The following is an 18,891-nucleotide window of genomic DNA, read 5'->3' on the forward strand; positions in this document are numbered from 1 at the left end:
GTATATGAAATAAACTTACAAGGCAAAATAAATTCCTGTTAACATTTGCACCATGAATCCTGAAGAAACCGGTACCCTGCTACTTATACCTTTGTATTTTCTTACATGTTGTCGAGGATATCCACAAACACAGATTCTAGAAAGACCAAAATAAATATATTTGTAAAATTAGTAAAAATTAAGGTAATTTATTTTTTAACATTTATAAGCCAACAATGTACGAGGTATGCTCTCATACAAACCAAACAGCAATGAAACAAAGAATTTTTCAAAACAGAACGTTTGTCTGTAACATTTTACTGAGTAAGTTAGACTGGGAAAAAATGTAGAAAGCTGGGGATATGTTAATATAACATTCTCAGAGCTGGTTCACTAATTTTGATCAATCATTATTACTGACCAAATTATTAATGATGTTTGGTTACCATAAAACCATAAAACATGAAGCCCAGCACTATTCACCATGAATAGATCAGTGGTATGATCCTCTATTCCCGATAAAGTTCTTGACACAAACTGCAGGCTCCAAAAAAGTATTCTAAAATTAGACTCAAACTTCATACAGTATATCTTAATAAATTTCAGATAGATTGAAAATTTTTATGTTAAAATACCATAAGAGGGGACTTCTCTGGTGGTGCAGTGGTTAAGAATCCGCCTGCTAATGCAGGGGACGTGGGTTCGATCCCTGGTCCAGGAAGATCCCACATGCTGCGGAGCAACTAAGCCCATGCGCCACAACTACTGAGCCTGCGCTCTAAAGCGCATGATCCACAACTACTGAGCCCGTGTGCCACAACCACTGAAGCCCGCGCGCCTGGAGCCCGTGCTCTGCAATGAGAAGCCCACGCACTGCAACAAAGTGTAGCCCCCGCTCGCCACAACTAGAGAAAGCCCACATGCAGCAACAAAGACCCAATGCAGCCAAAAAAAAAAAAAAAAAAAGTAACATACTATCATCAGGGAGTGAAAAGGAAAGAATAAGAGGAATGTATAATTATCCCCACATTTATTGGGGGGTTTGGATAGCTGGCTGGCTGGTAGTGCCACTAAATCAATTAGGACAAGTAACACATACTGTTTTGGAAGGTGCTAAGCTTCAGATATGTTTATTTCTAGGTATACAATATAGGTATCAGTTTCATCTGTCATGTCCTCTCTCCCACCCCGAACGTCTTCCATTAATAGTACCTCTATCCCTCTTACCTTTAGGAAGTAGTCACCCCCTATAAAATTAAGTATAACCATGTGATTATGGTGAGGCTGACAATAAAACTGCCTGTGACAAGAGATCGCTACTCTGAGATCTATTTTTCCCTTCTTCCTTTTAATAACATATATAAAGGCACACTCCCCTCCACACTCCCCAACCAATTTTAACTAGAACTATGGTCACCTGCTAGAGACCATATTTCCTAGGCTTCCTTGCATCTAAGTGTGACCATGTGACTAGTTCTGGACAGTGGTCTGTTAACTGAAGTCGTATGACTTCTAGGCTGTACCCTTAAAAGGCAGCTGCTTGCCTTTTAGAAACAGAGCCAATCTGCCCTCAGACCATCTATCAGCTTGGACTTTTATGTGAAAGAAAAATAACCACTTTATTTTAGTTACCATTATTTCTGTTAAAACAGCCAAACCAAAATTTAACCTGATACAGTACTCTTCCAATAATACTACTATGCAACTTGGCCCTATAAGGGTTTGTATAAGCTTCAGACGGCACAATCGAAACTTTTGCTGGATTGTTTTTCATAGTGAACCTGGGAGAGATGTTCTTTTTCCTGCATTCACTAAAGGAAGACAATGTAAGCTTTTAGCTGCCTGTGGTCACTGCTCTTACCACATAGAAGAAGCCTATCTTCAGTAAAAAAAAAAAAGTACAATGCCAACAGATGAAAATGAGGTAAGAGAGAGAGGAGAGAATAGCCTGATAACAGTTGAGCCTCTGCATCTAGTTGACCCTGAGGCCAGTTCCATCCCTGCTCTTCCCAAGTACTAACAGCCAAAAACTTTCCCTTTGATAGTAGGTAGTTTTACGTAGGTATCAGTCAGTTGCAAGAGAAAGAGTTAGTTCTAACTCTTACAAAGTATCTATGCGACATCTTGATGAGGATGTTTACTGAACTGGATACACAGGTTTAGAAATCAGGAAAGAAGTATAGGGTTTAAGAAAGAGAATATGGTCAGAAAAATAAGTTATTGCTGTTATTACACAACTTTTAAAAAACAACATTGCCATAGCTCTAGGATGGTCAATCAACTTTTAAATTTACTTTATGTAAGAATTAGAGAGAGAGTTCTCTCAATTCACAAAAGAAATAGGATTGCAGGTTCTCTTGTTTTCTCTACTAGCTACCTATAAGGAAATAAGCAGTTATCTGTTAGAGGCTGTATTTACTTCTTTATTTAGAAGTGCAAAGGGTTAGTGTCTTAGTCCGTCTGGGCTGTTATAACAAAATACAACAGATGGAGTAGTTTATAAACAACAAAAATTTATTTCTCATAGTTCTAGAGGTTGGAATCACAAGATCAGGGTATCAGCATGGTGGGGTGAGGGCCCTCTTCAAGGTTGGAGAGTTCTTGTTATATCTTCACATGGCAGAAGGGGAGAGGGAGATCTGGCTAAGAACACTAATCCCATTCTCAAAGGCCCCACCTCCTAATACCATCACATTGGGCATTAAGATTTCAACATAAGAATCTGGGGATGGGGGGAACACAAACATTCAGATCATAGCAGTTAGGGGGTTTTGTTCGTTTGTTTGTTTTTTAGCAGTTAGTTTTTAATAACTACTAAAACTTTACCCAAACTGTAGCAAGTGACTTCAGGAATTTTTCATATATCAATGAAAGACTTTTAAAAAATAAAAACTGAATTATTTCCTTTAATCATAATTTTACTTAATGGATCACAGATCTGAAGTGGAAGAGATCATCTATCATTCGTTCACTGAACAAATAGTTACTAAGTTTTTACTGTATGCCAGGCATTTCTCTTGAACTCTAAGGAGACAGCAGTGAAAAAAACACCAAAGTTCCTGACCTCATGATATTCCAGCAGTTGACAGGCTATACCAAGTGAACAAACAAGGTAATAACAGTGTTATAAGTGCTAAAAGGAAATAAACTGGGCTGGGAAGGTGCTACTATAGAAAAGATGATAATGGAAGATCTCTCCAAGGAGGTAACATTGAGCTGAGACCCAAAATAATCTAGTGCTAGCCAGCTGCAGCATAACTCATAATGGCAACTCTTTACCCTCTTTTCTCCAGTCCTTTTTTTTTTTTTTTTAATAATTAATTTTTGGCTGCTTTGGTTCTTCGTTGCTGTGCGCGGCTTTCTCTAGTTGCGGTGAGCAGGGGCTATTCTTCGTTGCGGTGCACGGGCTTCTCATTGCGGTGGTTTCTCTTGTTGTGGAGCACAGGCTCTAGGCGCACGGGCTTCAGTAGTTGCGGCACGTGGGCTCAGTAGTTATGGCTCGCGGGCTCTAGAGCACAGGCTCAGTAGTTGTGGTGCACGGGCTTAGTTGCTCCGCAGCATGTGGGGTCTTCCCGGACCAGGGATCGAACCCGTGTCCCCTGCACTGGCGGGCAGATTCTTAACCACTGCGCCACCAGGGAAGCCCTCTCCAGTCCTTGCTTTTAATAATTAAGAATTCTGATTTACTCATCAGTACTCTGAATGCTCTCTTCAAAGATATTCTTTTCGCATAGATCCTTCACTGAATTTACATAAAACGCAGAACAAAGCAAAAACAATCAACAAAGCTACATGTCACATGAATGCCTGACTCCTCTGTTCATCAGAGGGTATCCTGAAGTTGCCTGACTTCCCTTTACAAATCCAAAACATAAGGACTCGACCTTACGAAAGAGCAGCTGAGTGGCCTAACCTCCACTGCTATATTAAACTTACTCTGCGGTCACATATAGGTATCTCCCAAATTCACAAACCATGATAAAATAAAATTCCTTTTAGAAGGCATATTTGTCAATACATTTCTGGAAGAAGTTCTAAGTATCAATTTGTAAGTGAGGGAAACTACTGCCATGATTCTCATTCTCTGTTGAGAGATACTATCTCTTTCTTAGACTGAGAGAAAACCTGTGAGATTGTTCTCAATATACTGAATTACAAACCACAAAATGATTAGAAAGCCCAATTCCAGTGGGGCTGAATGGAAAGAGTATTTATTTAGAACTTAAAGTAGAAAAGAAAACAGATTAACTACTATCATTAGATCATCAGACCAGTGAGTAGAAACTAGCTAGAAAAAAAGGGAAACAATGATTTTTCTATTTTTTAACTTGAGAAATATTTAAAATTTGGTCCAGTTCTATTTCCTATCCATCTGGATAAAATACATAGACTATGAAATAAAACTAACCAATTTCAAAACCTCTTCCTTTTCTGCTCTGCTTTTTAAATAGTGAGGAGAGGGGAGGTGAGGAGAAGGCCAGGAAAGCAGAAAAGTGGGGGAATAAGGGAGAAAAGAGAAAATGGAAGAAATTCCTATACAGTAATGAGCACTTTTCTGTTCTCATGCTTCTGCTCTTTGAAATTAGGAGCCTAATAAAGGCTGCATCTTCTATCACTTTCCTCAAAAGAATACCATATACAAAAATAGTGCTCAAGTTGCTGGAGAAGAGATTTATTTCCGATGGGTTGTAAAGGAAGGATGGAGAAGATTTACAATGGTGAAAAGGTGTACAAAGTAAATAATAAGCAATGAAAAGTCAACTGTAGGTTCTTTTCAACAAGGAATTTCCTAGTATAAGATATGCTCTAGAACGGCTGGCAACTGCAAACAGGTGGGAAAAAAGAAAGAGTGGCTGTGTATCTATAGTGAACATGTGTGTTCATCATTGGGGTGCTAGCTGTCATTTACTGAATGATAACAAAGTGACATACACTGTGCTAAGAGCTTGTTCTCTCTCTCTCTCTCTCTCTCTCTCTCTCTCTCTATCATTTTTCAGTCAGGAAAATTAATCCACAAGATGGTTTATTTGCACAAAGCTGTCCCTAATAGACAGAAAACAAGAAGAAATCTGTTCAGTGGTCAGGAAGGCTGATTTAGGAATCAAGAGCGGGTCAGTGTTTCATTACAGGTTCACAGGAACAAATATACTGATCAAGAATCCCTAGCAGTACACATTCAAGTCAGTCACCGAGGTGACTCACCAAGTGAACAAAATCAGGACAGTCTCTTAGACAATGGGGGAAAATTTAATTTACAGCTTAGTACAGTTTCATCTTTAATATTTATATTCTACATCAAAAGGCAAGATAAGCCATTTCTTAAACTCAATTGTATTAAAAGAGATGATCAAAAAAGAAAAAAAAAGAAAAAACTATTTCCCCAAATTTAGAGGACTTAGGAATATATTAATAAAACTTATTTGTAGTATTGGTGGGTATGTTGCTTTTAGGAGGGCCATATGTAATATTTAGTACTAGCAGAAAATAGAAACTTGTTGACTAAAACTCAGTCTACCTCTTGCCTCCTTTCAGATCTCTCTTCTAGTGGTCCATGCACATATGCAGGAGGGAAACACAGGCTATCAAGCTGGCCATCAGTCTGCTTACAGTTAACTGAAGCAAAGCTTATAGTTAACTGAACAGATTTTTGACCAGTAGAATAGATTTGTATGTATGCGTGGAGGGTGGGAAGTGTCCAGGATTGTTTTAATTCCATGATTCATTACAATCAGAAGGTTAAAAAAAGAACAGAACACATTTGTCACTGAACCTAGCTCAGGTATTCCACGAAATTTTTCTGGTTGTATTTATGTGTCCTTCCTCCTAGACAACCCAGTCTATCATTTTGGTATAATTATCATCAACAACCAAACTAATCAGCAGTCTGAAACTACTGCAACATGGCCAAAACAACTTGATTAGCCATAACACAGTGTGATCACTTTATTTTATTCTTCAGGAAAACCTGCACCAGGACTAAGATCTTCAGGAATCTCTTGTACTTTAACTATCATAATCATTTATAACTTACTTATCACCATAGTTCTGTAACTAATTTTCCTTCCATAGCTCTGGACTAGGCTTTGCTTGATTAGATACTAGTGCTTTCTAGTTCTTTGCTATACACCTTTAAAGTGTACACCTTAATTAGAATATTTGATAAATGATTAAGGGAATCCAGAGTTAAGAGAAATAAATAACTAGATTTTAAACTATCGAGAATACAGTAATAGGGAATCTAAAACAAAAATAAAAGCAAACTAAAAAAGATGGAAACGATAAATTTGATGGAGTTCCTATTACATCATGTTCTGTGGCTTAAGAGTTAGCATTATTAAATAGTTTAAGTCTTTTGAATTACATAGATCTCTTTCCTCCCTCATTTTCTTATAGCTAGTGAGTATACCAGAGTTTTTCTTGTGGCATAGAATTAATGTAATATGTTTCAACTAAAACCTTCCTTGGCCAAAATCCTATAGCTAGTTTTCAAGTAATCGGTGTTTCTATTTGCTTTCAAAACCAGCTCTTACTTGTGTAATCTAAGTCTCTGGTTAGTTAAATTGATATGTTAGCAATTTTCTACCCAGAACATAAAAGTAATTATACTGAAGATAGTGCATTGGAGTTACACAGGACAGAAACCAGTGACACAGGTTCTTTCCTAACTTTGCCATCAGTCATTTCAGGAAAACATCAACAGTGGTCCTTATTTAGGAGGTTGTGTTAGAACATTTGTATGTATTAGAACATTAGAGCTTCAAGCATATTAGAATATTCCTGGGTCCTACCATCTAAAATACTGCTTTAAAGTAGTGTGTTTTAAGCTCCACAGGTGAAAAGTTCCTGCATCGAACTACTCCATAAGCCATTGTTTCTGAAGTGTTGGTTCTTACACTCATTTTAGTGCATAACAACATTTTCACTGGACCATAATGAAATGAGAAACAAGGAATGCTAAACATCTCACTTTTGGCTTATAAACTGTTGTCCTTCCCTTCCATTCTACCCTTTTTGGGTGTTAAAATACTCTCCCCTTTCATTAAATAATGTTGATGGTAGATATTTATAATACAATGACTTGACAAAAGACAAAGTCGGCAACACCATGTAAATACCCACTTCAGCTTTCTTGAAATTTTACAGATCTCTGAAATTCAAAAACTCTGGGCACCTCTGCCTTTAAAATATTTAAAACAAGAAACATATTAGAAAGAGTAAGTGAGAGAGATGGCACACTGGTACCATCTTCTAAGGTGCAGCAAATGTACTTGTGCTCCAATTCAGGAAATATCTGAAAGACTCTCCACTTCTCTATCTTCTCTAATAAGCCCCCTGCCTTGTTACCTCCCTCTCCCTCTCCCTGGTCCTGTGTGGTTTTCTATCTTATTCAATAGAATCAATTTAGGTTTTTTGTTTGTTTTGTTTTGACTTCATTTCTAAGTATTGCTCTATGCACCCTCCCTCTTATTAACTTTCTAAAGCTACATTTTCTAAATAAGTTTCCCAAATCTAAATTCTTTTACAAGTTCCTTAATTCTATATTTTCCCTTATTTACTTGAGTTACCAAAGGCATTTTCTCAGCCTTGTTTTTTTTGTTTTCTTTTGTTTTTGTTTTTTTATAAAAAGGTAACAGGGACTTCCCTGGTGGTCCAGAGGTTAGGACTCCTCACTTTCACTGCTGAGGGTGCAGGTTCAGTCCCTGGTTGGGGAACTAAGATCCCGCAAGCCACGCAGTGCGGACAAAAAAAAAAAAGTAACATCTTCAACATACAAAATGTAGAGAATGACAGAAAAATCACACAGGAAAAAAATTAAAATAAACTATAATTCCACCAAGTAGATATAACTATTGTTAATATTCTGGTCATATTCAGTCAACACTGGAATCACACCATATACACTATCATTAAGTACTCTTTTAAATCAGAATTCTTAAATATTTGCATAGTATACACAAGGATTACCATAATTTACTTAACCAAGCTCTTGGCTAAATTTTTTTTAACATGAAAAGTTTAAAAACCAGTATCTCTTACTTCCTTCTTGGTACCAAATTAGAGCACAATGAAAATAACTACCTAGATAGATAGATAGATAGATAAACAGACAGATAAAAAAGCAAACAAAACAGAAACCAACCACATGCCAAAAACTGAAAGGTCATAATAGTTCCATTCTTTTAATTATACAGTATGATCCTTTTCTTTTTTTTTTTTTTGATCCTTTTCTAATTAAATATTCTATTGAAATGTTATTCAGCTTTACCCACTTCACTGTGTTTTTTGTGACTTCATTGTGTTTTTAGGGAGCTTTCTGTATGTCAACTACGTGGAGCTTTATATTAACCTATTTAGTGTTTCAAGCAAATGATTAAACAAAACAGAAATAACTTAGATATGTAACAAACTAGCAATCTTAGATTCATATATTTCAATACTAAAAACATTTGAATTTTAATTTACCTTGAACAAATTTGACACAGTGATTGAAGAGAAACACTGGGCATATAAGTTAGGGCAGCATTGTAACACAACAAAAGGAATGTCAACACTTCAAACCTAAAGATAAACCAAAAGAATATTTACAAATCTTGAGAATTCTTAGAAGTCAACTGTAATTAAGCAAGCATTGGGGAGGGATATTATGTTACAAAACAGACCTGTACAATATAATCACATCAATAAGAATACAAAACTGAAAGAAAAAAGTAACAGTCATATGAAAATTATCTTAAAAATTCAATGTTCCAGATGACATCTGAAGCAAAGTGTAAGTGACAAATCGGGAAGATGTGTTTTTCTCTTGTATAGAATGACTCAACATTTTAAAAATTGTTACATACAACTCATTAAACATTATTTATAAATCTACTGAAATAATTTCTTAAAAAATTAGCATGGTACAATAGCGGGTTATGTCTCCACAGTATACCTATTCTGTGCTGTCAGCATCTCCCTTTGGGGGTGAGGTCCGCTGTACACAACTTTTGACAAGCCATGCTGGGATAGGGCGCTCTCAGTCAGAGCCATGGACCCAATGCTGGAAGGCTAAAGAAAAGACATGTGAATAAAGAAAAAACCATTCTGTTGAAGATGTGGTATTTAGAATATATACACCAGTAAGAATGAATGCCATGAACATCATACATCTTGGAAATATTCAGACTGCCTACTAAGTATTCTGCTCAAAGATTTAACAAATAATTAAAAACAAACCACAAATAGAAATACAAAATAGTTTAACTTTAAAAATTCTACCCCAGAAATACATAATTGCCACACATAAAAAATCTAATCTTATCTGTCAGGAGAAGGGGAGAATATTTTAAAATGAATACTCTTAATAGATCTTTTAAAATCAGGTTTTAGTTTAATGATTTTGATTACCCATTTTTACTTTGGGAATAGCCAATACTTTGTGTGGTGTTTTATACTTTTTAAGGCACTAATAAACTGATAAAATTTTTTGTCTCAATAATCAGACCCTAATTTATAGCAACTTCAAATCTTAGGACCAATAAACTTACTTTGATAAAAATGTCACTTACCTCATGATATACAGATGGTTTGGATAAAGATGGAATCGTAAAACTCAATACTTTGCTATGTCCCTGTTTGTCAACTATTTCCTACAAAAGTGAAAGAAAATATCTTACAATATTTATTTTTTACACATAAATTTAAAAGCTGAATTTAAACTGTTAGTCTAAAAAAAAAAAGACCTGAGAAGAAAGGAATTTTAAATTCAGCTAAAATCTTAAACTATGATAATTGATTATTCACAAACACTAGGAGTTAATCTTCTCCTTAAAATGTAAGTAACATAGTTTTAAGGATGAAATACAGATGTAGTGTGGTAATAATCATTGATTTTTTCTCATGTAAAAAGTTCTACTTTCTAAATCAATTAACATAGTTATGAAATACATTATGAAATGACCCTTAAATTTTTTTTTCCACTTTAAAAAGTACAAACCTTAAGTATGTATCTAGAATATTGTACTATTTAATATACAAACACTATTAGTAATGCAAACTATGTATTTTAAATGAATGGTGTGAAGTCTGGAGACAGTCCAGATTTTACAGAATTATTATTGGTAGATATTAGACTAGATCTTTTCTCCCAAACTTTCTGTGAAGGTCACAATAGACAATTTATAGACAGTGGATTTTAAGTCTAAAAAACTGAAAACTCAACACTGGTATTTTCAGATACCTCCATAAAATCATTTAAATGGGCTGATTTTTAGTCTCCAATCAATCAAAAAATGTATATTTACATAATTGTATGTATGCCCATATAGCCTTCAACCTCCAGAAAGTTATTTTTGGGAGAATGAGCTACGAGTCATTTGATGTATTAAAAATAAATATTAGCTTTACTAAAATGAAAAATAGTTGCCATTATGTATTCATTTTTGTTGAAAGGGTTATATGCTTGGCTTCTGTCAGAAAACATTTTAACTATATTAAATACAAACCAAATTGTAAACCCCTAGGAGAAGAGCTTCGATGCATCCACTGCTATGCACATTTCTGCTGGCTGAGACGGCAAGGTAGCACCAAATCAGTTCTGGAAGAAACTGCAGTGTAAATCGAAGCAACTGCTCCTCTCCGCTGCGATAGAACTCAAAGAGCTGGTGACAGACAGGTTCTAGCAACTGCAAGAAAGACAAAATATTCATTCAAGGACTGGACTGTATTTGAATGACACTGATGTATTAAATATAAAAGGTTTTCCCTGATTGGTAATTACTGAAATATACAAATGTTTCCATTTTTTGGAAACACAAAACTATTCACAGCTAAGCTATTTAGTAATGAACTCTAGTGGAAGGCCAAACTGCAAACTAAGTGTATACTGAAGCACTTTATAAACTCTAAAACATTCTGTAACTCGAAGGTAGTATTGCTATTAAAACCATATCTTTTAAAATTCCTAATATAGATAGGTTGTGAGAAGTTTCTTCCTGAATATCCTTGCTTCCAGATAAAACATGTCAGTATAAATGATCGGCTACAGGGTTGGAGAAATTGATATGGGAGTCCTAGGGAGTTACTGTCTCATTGCCCTCCTGAGTTATAACTAGGCAGCATGGGACAGCAATGACCAGTATGTGGAGGGAGAAGCTGAATAATATAAAGCCCCTAGGTCCAGTTTCTTACTGTAACCATGGTTAATTCCCCTGGATGATCTAAACATTGCTATCATTTTATTTTAAACTTGATTTGGACTTACTGATAGCCTTTTTTTCCCCCCACCACACTCCCCCAGTTACCCAGTTAACAGAGCTGACTGTATCTTTATAACAGACATTTTTTTAAAAATCAGAAAGTCAAGATAAGAGACTTTTATAGGTATTATCTTAAAGCATATATAATCATCACACACAAGTCATTAACGAATATGTCAGGGCTACTTTTCAAACAAGCAGGCTACTATTATATTTTCAGCGAATGGGAGTTCATTCACTTCACTAACTTAGGCAATAGATTGATGTCAATTTACAAAACAGATTTTCTATTACCAATAATTGGAATGAACAGGAACTAAAGTGGATGTTTTGATTTCAAAAAAGTTCAATATGTAAAGCAAACCGGGTATAATTAAAGTCAGTATTATAGAAAAAGTTATACTTTAATAAATATTGACTAAATCAAACTGGTCTTTCCTATTGAAAAACTATCTTCTGACAGTTAAGGAACATTTTTCCACTCTCAGAATGGTCATCAGAATGCAACAGGTGTCCACTGTGGCATGGCAAAGGCAAAAGGAAACTGGAGGGTCAGAGGCAAAGTAACCCCATTCACAGATAGCAAGAAAAGTTTTTAGGGTAGGAATTTGGAAGAATGGAGAGGGGGATGGTGGAAGAAAGACTGGTAGGGGAATGTTTGGCTTTCAGGGTGGAGTTTTAAAATTTCTTTGTGGACCAGTGTCGATAATCTTATACTGTGGTGTAACATCGGTCTTCTCTAAATACCACGGAAAGCTTTGATTAAATCAATTAATATAATCTAAAAATTATTTGCAAACTTGTGAAACTATGCTGAAAATTTATTCAATAGGCTGCATGAACACATAATCAATTTTAATCAAAACACCCTAAAAGGCCTTTTAAACTGGTTTAAAATCTAAAATTAAATGGAGTTTTGGTTTATGAAAGCAGAACCAAATGAAGACAGATTCAAAAGGGATGCAGAAGTTATATACTGCAATGAGATTAGATGAAATTATGCATATCAAAACACTAGAGGTAAATACCAGTATCTGTGCAGGATTTTACAGCTTGCAAAGTACGTTCACATATATGAACCCATTTAATTCCCACAATATTATATGGTACAATGTCATTACCCTCATGTATACTTTCTATATAAGGAAATTGAGACAAAGAAGCTATCAACTGAAACCAAAAACATCACACAGCTCAGGAAGGTCTGACTGAAGGCAAGGCTTTCTAACTCCTTTATAAACATAATGGAAAATGTCGGAAAAGAATAAAACAATATACAATGTGGGAAACACAAGCAGTGTTTGACTTATCTAACCTGAATATATATATATATATATATATATATATATATATTTTTTTTTTTTTTTTTCCGATATGCGGCCTCTCACTGTTGCGGCCTCTCCCACTGCAAAGCACAGGCTCTGGACGCGCAGGCTCAGTGGCCATGGCTCACGGGCCTAGCTGCTCCGCAGCACGTGGGATCCTCCCGGACTGGAGCACGAACCCGCGTCCCCTGCATTGGCAGGCGGACTCTCAACCACTGTGCCACCAGGGAAGCCCTAACCTGAATGTATTTGAGACAAGCAATGGAGCATTACAACATGCTGTATTCCTAGTGTCTTGCTTGAACTTTTGAATTATTTTCTCATGAAAACATTGTTATACTTGGTGGGTAGGTTTCATAATACTGTTAAGAGAGAACTGCACCTTAAGTATATGTTGATGTGTTAAATGGCCTTTTTATGGTCTAATCATCATGTACCTTCTTTCCATTCTAAAATACATTCTGAATTCTGAAACAACTGAGTTACAAATGAAATTTTACAACAATCTATTCATAAGTAAGAAGCTGTATCTTAAGAGAGAATTTTAATGGTAACAGAAATGTATCATAAAAATGCCTTTAAGGGCTTCCCTGGTGGCGCAGTGGTTGAGAGTCCGCCTGCCGATGCAGGGGACACGGGTTCGTGCCCCGGTCCGGGAGGATCCCACATGCCGCGGAGCAACTAAGCCCGTGAGCCGTGGCCGCTGAGCCTGCGCGTCCGGAGCCTGTGCTCCGCAACGGGAGAGGCCACAACAGTGAGAGGCCCGCGTACCGCAAAAAAAAAAAAAAAAAAAAAAAAAAAAAAAATGCCTTTAAATGACTAAAGCAGGGATAGAAGATGGAAAAGAGCTAAGTCTGGGTAAATTCACAAGAGAATCTTCCAAACTTTTTTTGAATTGAACAGTTACTGAGAATACAGGTAGGAAACAGATACAGAAAAGTTGGAGGGCACTACTCTTCATGTGCCAGTAGCCAATGAACTGACCTCCTCTCACTCTGGGATTGCTATGCCTAGAAGATTTTATGCGGCTTTTTCAAAAAAAACAGCTGGTTTCATAACAGACTTGAGCATTGTTAGCCTCTAATCCTATGCCTATCTTAGTCAATTAAAAGCACTGGTTAAGGAAATTTCATTGTATCCATAAACTGCCTCTTTACAGTTTCTTGAGCCTGCCACACATACCTGCCTCAGGGCCTTTGCACTTACTATTCCCTCTCTGGAAAGCTCTTGCCCCAGTTTTATTTTCTTCCTCTAATTCATTCAGACCTTAATTCAACCATCACCTCCTCAGTCCCAACACATACTTCCCCTACTCTGCTTTATTTATCTTCACAGTTTTATCACTGACATCTTATTATACATTTAGGTATTTGTTTAATGTTTCTTTCACCTACCAGAATACAAGTTCTAATCTATAAGAAAAAGAATTTGTTCTGTTTTGTTCACTGCTACATTTCTAAGTGACTTCTGGCACACTATATGTGTTCAATAAATATTTATCAAATGAATTTAACTGAATAATGAAAAAGTACTACTTGTAAAATCCAAATACCAAATATCCCAGACTTCAAATAACAGCAGAATCAACGTTCCAAATTTCAAAAATGCCAAAAGACAATGACGTCAACTTTTTGGGAATATCTCCACTTTTAAGACACAAAATGTTCTAAAGAGTAAAAGGAAGGTTATGATGTTAAAGTAGACACTGCTATATTTTAGAAGCACTTCTAAGTACATTTTTAAAGACTGAGTTGTCTTTTTAAGAATACAGAATACACACTGCCTTTACCACATTCATCAGGCTAAAAACATAAAACAAACTTACATGCAAAACCTCCTAAACCAGTGCTTCTGAAAGTGTGGTCCATGGACTGAAGACCATCTACAAACTGTTACCAGTCCTCAACAATATAAATACAGAAATTGAGAGGAAATATTTAAAAACTTTTATAGCAACTTGATATGGCTGCAATAACCAAGAGGGTGATCAGCAGACTTATTGAACAGAGTATGGATCAGTTAGGGGTCATCAAATTTATGTCGTACCTCGCATGTGATGTGAGTTGCATACTTGTCATACACATTAGGTACACATATTGGTCTGTGAGAGACTGGAAAAAAAATATTAAACTGGTACTTCACCACAAATAGTTTGAGATATACTGCTCTGAGCCATCAGAGCTCACTGTCATCTGAATGAAAGAAATGTTATGAACCAAACTAGCCTATCAGAAATCTACCTCTATCCAAAGCAGCCTGGTTAAAACACACTTCATTAGAGAAATAATTTTTAAGTCTTTCAAAATACTGATCAGTAAATGATAAATAAGACTTAATTTGTTAAAAAAATAATAATAGGGCTTCCCTGGTGGCGCAGTGGTTGGGAGTCCGCCTGCCGATGCAGGGGACACGGGTTCGTGCCCCGGTCTGGGAGGATCCCACATGCCGCGGAGCGGCTGGGCCCGTGAGCCATGGCCGCTGAGCCTGCGCGTCCGGAGCCTGTCCTCCGCAACGGGAGAGGCCACAACAGTGAGAGGCCCGCGTAACGCATTAAAAAAAAACAAACAAACAAACAAAAAAAAAATAATAATAAAGCACACAGCTATACTTGATCCATTTGGTAAAATAATTCTCAAATAAACATGGAAAACTGTAAGACAGCTTCTACCCAAATACTTCAAAAACTAAAACCCTTCAAGAAAAGAAGCTACTATACAAATTAAGAAGCTTTGGGAAGGAGGAAGGTTGCTCTATTTAGTTATTCCAGTTAAAGTTTTTGTCTTGTCAATATAAACCCTAGTCTTTTTTTCAGCACCTAAAATTCATAATCTTTATAATCTTCTTTATGGAATAATCAGTAAAAGCTGGGTTATTCTAGACCCCCTCCAAAAGAGGTTACCTACTCAAATAACAAAAGACTCTAGTTTTGATAGTTTCATCCCAAAGGCATATAGGTCCACATAGGACTAGACACCAGGGTGTAAGTTGTTTTACCCCTAGATAATAGGACTAGTGGTCTTAGAGCCTATCGTTTCACTTACCAAACTCAAGTATAAAAAGAATGCATACCTCATACTCCTCCTCTCTACTCCACCTCTTTCCATTCCCACTGACACTGCCCTAGTTCAGGTTCTCAACAGCCCTCCTACACTGTTGTCATAGCCTCCTAGTCTTCTTCCTTTCATTTTTTCCATTCTCCAATCTGTCCTCCACATAGCCACCTTCCTAAAACAATCAACTGGTCAAGTCATCAGCGCAAAAAAAGTCTAACCTGCTTATAATGGAATTCTAGGCCCGCCATGGTTACAACCTAAACCTACCTTTCCAGCTTCAGTTCCCAACAGTCTTTAATCTCTTGTTAACTACTGCATTAGCCTATTTGCTTTTATCTGAATGCCATGCCTTTTGATTTTCCTCACTATTTCCAATCCTTACCTATTATATTTCTACTATGAATGGTGGGATTTATAAGCACCAGAATCTGGAGTATAGATCATTTTGTCACCTTCAAAGTAAACTTGCTATCTAAAAAAGAAAAGGAAATGTGGGGTGGGGTGGAGGGGCACACAGAGAAAAGAAGAAAGGACTGGGAAAAACACCAGCAGGACCAAACTACTTGCTACTCCTCAAATTCCGCATATTTTCTCAGGCCTCCATATACTATTCCTACAGCTTGGAATGTCCTTTTACTTTCCACACCTGGAAAACATGTGCAAATCCATCTAGACTCAGTTAGGCATTGCCTTGAAAGCATGTATTTACATATTTCCTCCCTTTCCTCTTACGGGATAAAGACCATGTGCTACTCATCTTTGATTTTCTGTTGCCTAGCACTGCAGCTGGCTCATAACGGGCACACAAATATTTGCTGAATGAATAAATGAATGCAGTGACCCAGACTTTCCAAGGCTATCTCCAGCGAGATAGATATATAGATAGATAGATAGACAGATACCTACATACATAATGCATAGGTAGATGAGCAGGAACATGTTCAGAGGTGGCTTTGGAATATGGTAATAATTCTATTTCTTGGTCTGGGTGATGGTACACTGGAGCTCATTTTATTATAATTTTTTTTATTCTGCCATTTTTCTGCACATAAAGTATTCTTCTCTTATCCCTCTATCTACTTCTCAAAAGTAATCAGCTAAACACTCCAGAATATATATTATAATTCTTTAAGCTATACTTTTCTTACCCTTTTTAATATATGTGTTATTTTTCACAGTAACAAATTAAAAAATCAATCAAATGAATACTACTAGCACAATAAACTGTTAGAGTACTTACCTCACTTTGTGGCTCCTGGATAACTTTATAGAGAGATGAAACTAAAGAACTCTTGTCTTTCAAATTTGTAGCATAATTTGGTAAAGATGTTTCTGGTAGTGTCTAAACAAATTTTAAAAAATACATTTTATTTTTATGAAATGTCCAGAACAGACAAATCCAAATACAGAAAGCAGATTAGTTGTTGCCAGAGATTGGGGGACAGGGAATTGGGAGAAGGAAGAATTGGGAGTGACTAACCAGGTATGGAGTTTCTTTTGGAGGTGATGGAAATGTCCTAGGATTAGATGCTTGTGTTAGTGGCACAACATTGTAAAGCCACTAAAAACCACTGTATTTTCATCTTAAAATAGTGAATTTTTCATTATGTGAATTATATCTCAACAAAAAAATTGTAAAAATAAAATAAAAGATATATTTAATCCTCAACATCAACAGGGACATAAATTAACATTCAGCACTTCATCTTTGATCACAGTTTGGGGTTAGAAATAAGAATACAAATCATTTGTAAAGCCAGAGATACATTTTTTGTAGCATTATACAGGTTATCAATCTATTAGCAGTATTTTATCCTGTTTCTTAATAAACATGTTATATAAGGATCTAATGTTTCAAACCTTAAAGCCACAGATCATCTATCAAAGTAACTCCTGAGTTACATGTTGTGACTGTTAAGTAAGACTGTTCTACTTTACAGAATTGGGGGGAAATTTTTTACTTCTCAGAACTGGAGAAGAAAGTCACACTACCAACAAACTAGTGTTCTTAATTCCATTTAAAATAGCAGCAACTAATCACAGAGCCACCCTTTCAGAAAGGACACTATGACCAGAGAGGAATGGGAAGAGATAAAACTCCAGTAGTAAGTCAGACGGTTTAGGATAAAAGTAGTAGGGAAATCTGAAGAAAAACAAAAACCCACTTCATCATAACAAATGATAAAAACCTATCCTTCTAGAGTATACCCCTTCCTTAACAACTTCTGTCTCCCAAGTCATTATTTTTTCCCATGAAAATTATTTCTATCAATCAACCAGTTAATCAACAATGTTAATCCTGCAGTAGATATAATGTCTCAAGATATTGCTAACAGTCATGCCAAGATATACACTATTTCTTACATGTCCCACATCCTAGTATTTCATGATTTAAAATGGGTTATGGTTAGTGTATATAGGTGGGTGTGTGCATAAATAGACATAGAAAATTAAACAGCATTAATTTTTATAATAAGGACATTTGGTTCATTTTTACCCTACTGTGAACTCCTTGAGGGCAAGAACTATCTTATCTCTCCATCCACAGCATTCAGCACAAAGCCTCGTATTCAAATCTTTGCTGAAGACATTTATATAGATGAACAAAATAAGAAATAAATACTGGCACTGTTTACTCTTCAGTAGATTCTTTAAAAATAGGTCACATTTCACCTTAGGATATATGAGTGAATAGCCTCTTTTTTTAATTTATTAAGATAGTTTTGTTTACCAGAATGGTAAGTAAATGTGAACTGTCTGGGAACCTTCCACAATTCTTCCGGGGTGGGGGGGCGGAAGCGGGGAGTTTCACTGCAGCTGCTTACACAAAGAGGAGATTAGGGCTTTCTTCAGTGTTTCAAAAGCATGTAGCAAAAGATCTCCAGGCAACATTCCATTTCCGCTATTTGATCAAGAGTAACCTAATATTGATGGAATTTATATAAAAGGGAATAATAGTCAAACAACAGATTTCCAATCACCTGAATGATAACGAACCTAAGTATACATGTAAAACACATTAATATATGTGTGTGTATGTGCACACGTGCACACGTGTGTCTAAACAAAATTTTAAACCAAGTGAATTGAAAAATAAATCTTAAAAAATGATTAGTGAATAGAAAGATTATTACATACACTATCTAGGCTAAAACTGGAAGAGTCATTAAAAATGTGAACTACAATTTTCAGTTTATGTACCAATTAACGCTCATGAGGTAAAATATTTTTTGTGAAACAGCCAAAAGCAAAAGGACAGCTCTTTTCTGAAAAGACAAGTTCTAGAAAATATCCTGG

General features: G+C 36.1%; 1 protein-coding gene across 15 annotated transcripts in view; it reads right to left on the minus strand.

The window, feature by feature from the left end:
- Window positions 1–18,891, minus strand: part of FAM126A (family with sequence similarity 126 member A) — a 179,816-nt gene that overhangs the window by 117,151 nt on the left and 43,774 nt on the right. For all 15 annotated transcript variants that reach the window (XR_004351501.1, XR_004351502.1, XR_004351500.1 and 12 more), the window contains exons 3-8: window positions 16,835–16,936; window positions 10,464–10,643; window positions 9,528–9,608; window positions 8,912–9,027; window positions 8,443–8,538; window positions 20–136 (exon numbers count right to left, since the gene is read on the minus strand). Coding sequence is in view for 3 of the 15 variants with exons in the window: in XM_032643588.1 (XP_032499479.1) it covers window positions 20–136; window positions 8,443–8,538; window positions 8,912–9,027; window positions 9,528–9,608; window positions 10,464–10,643; window positions 16,835–16,936 (692 nt within the window). In the remaining 12 variants the exon portion in view is untranslated. The remainder of the gene's footprint in view (window positions 1–19; window positions 137–8,442; window positions 8,539–8,911; window positions 9,028–9,527; window positions 9,609–10,463; window positions 10,644–16,834; window positions 16,937–18,891) is intronic.

This window comes from Phocoena sinus, chromosome 9 (assembly GCF_008692025.1).
Source record: "Phocoena sinus isolate mPhoSin1 chromosome 9, mPhoSin1.pri, whole genome shotgun sequence".
In the NCBI taxonomy this organism is placed as follows: Eukaryota; Metazoa; Chordata; class Mammalia; order Artiodactyla; family Phocoenidae; genus Phocoena; species Phocoena sinus.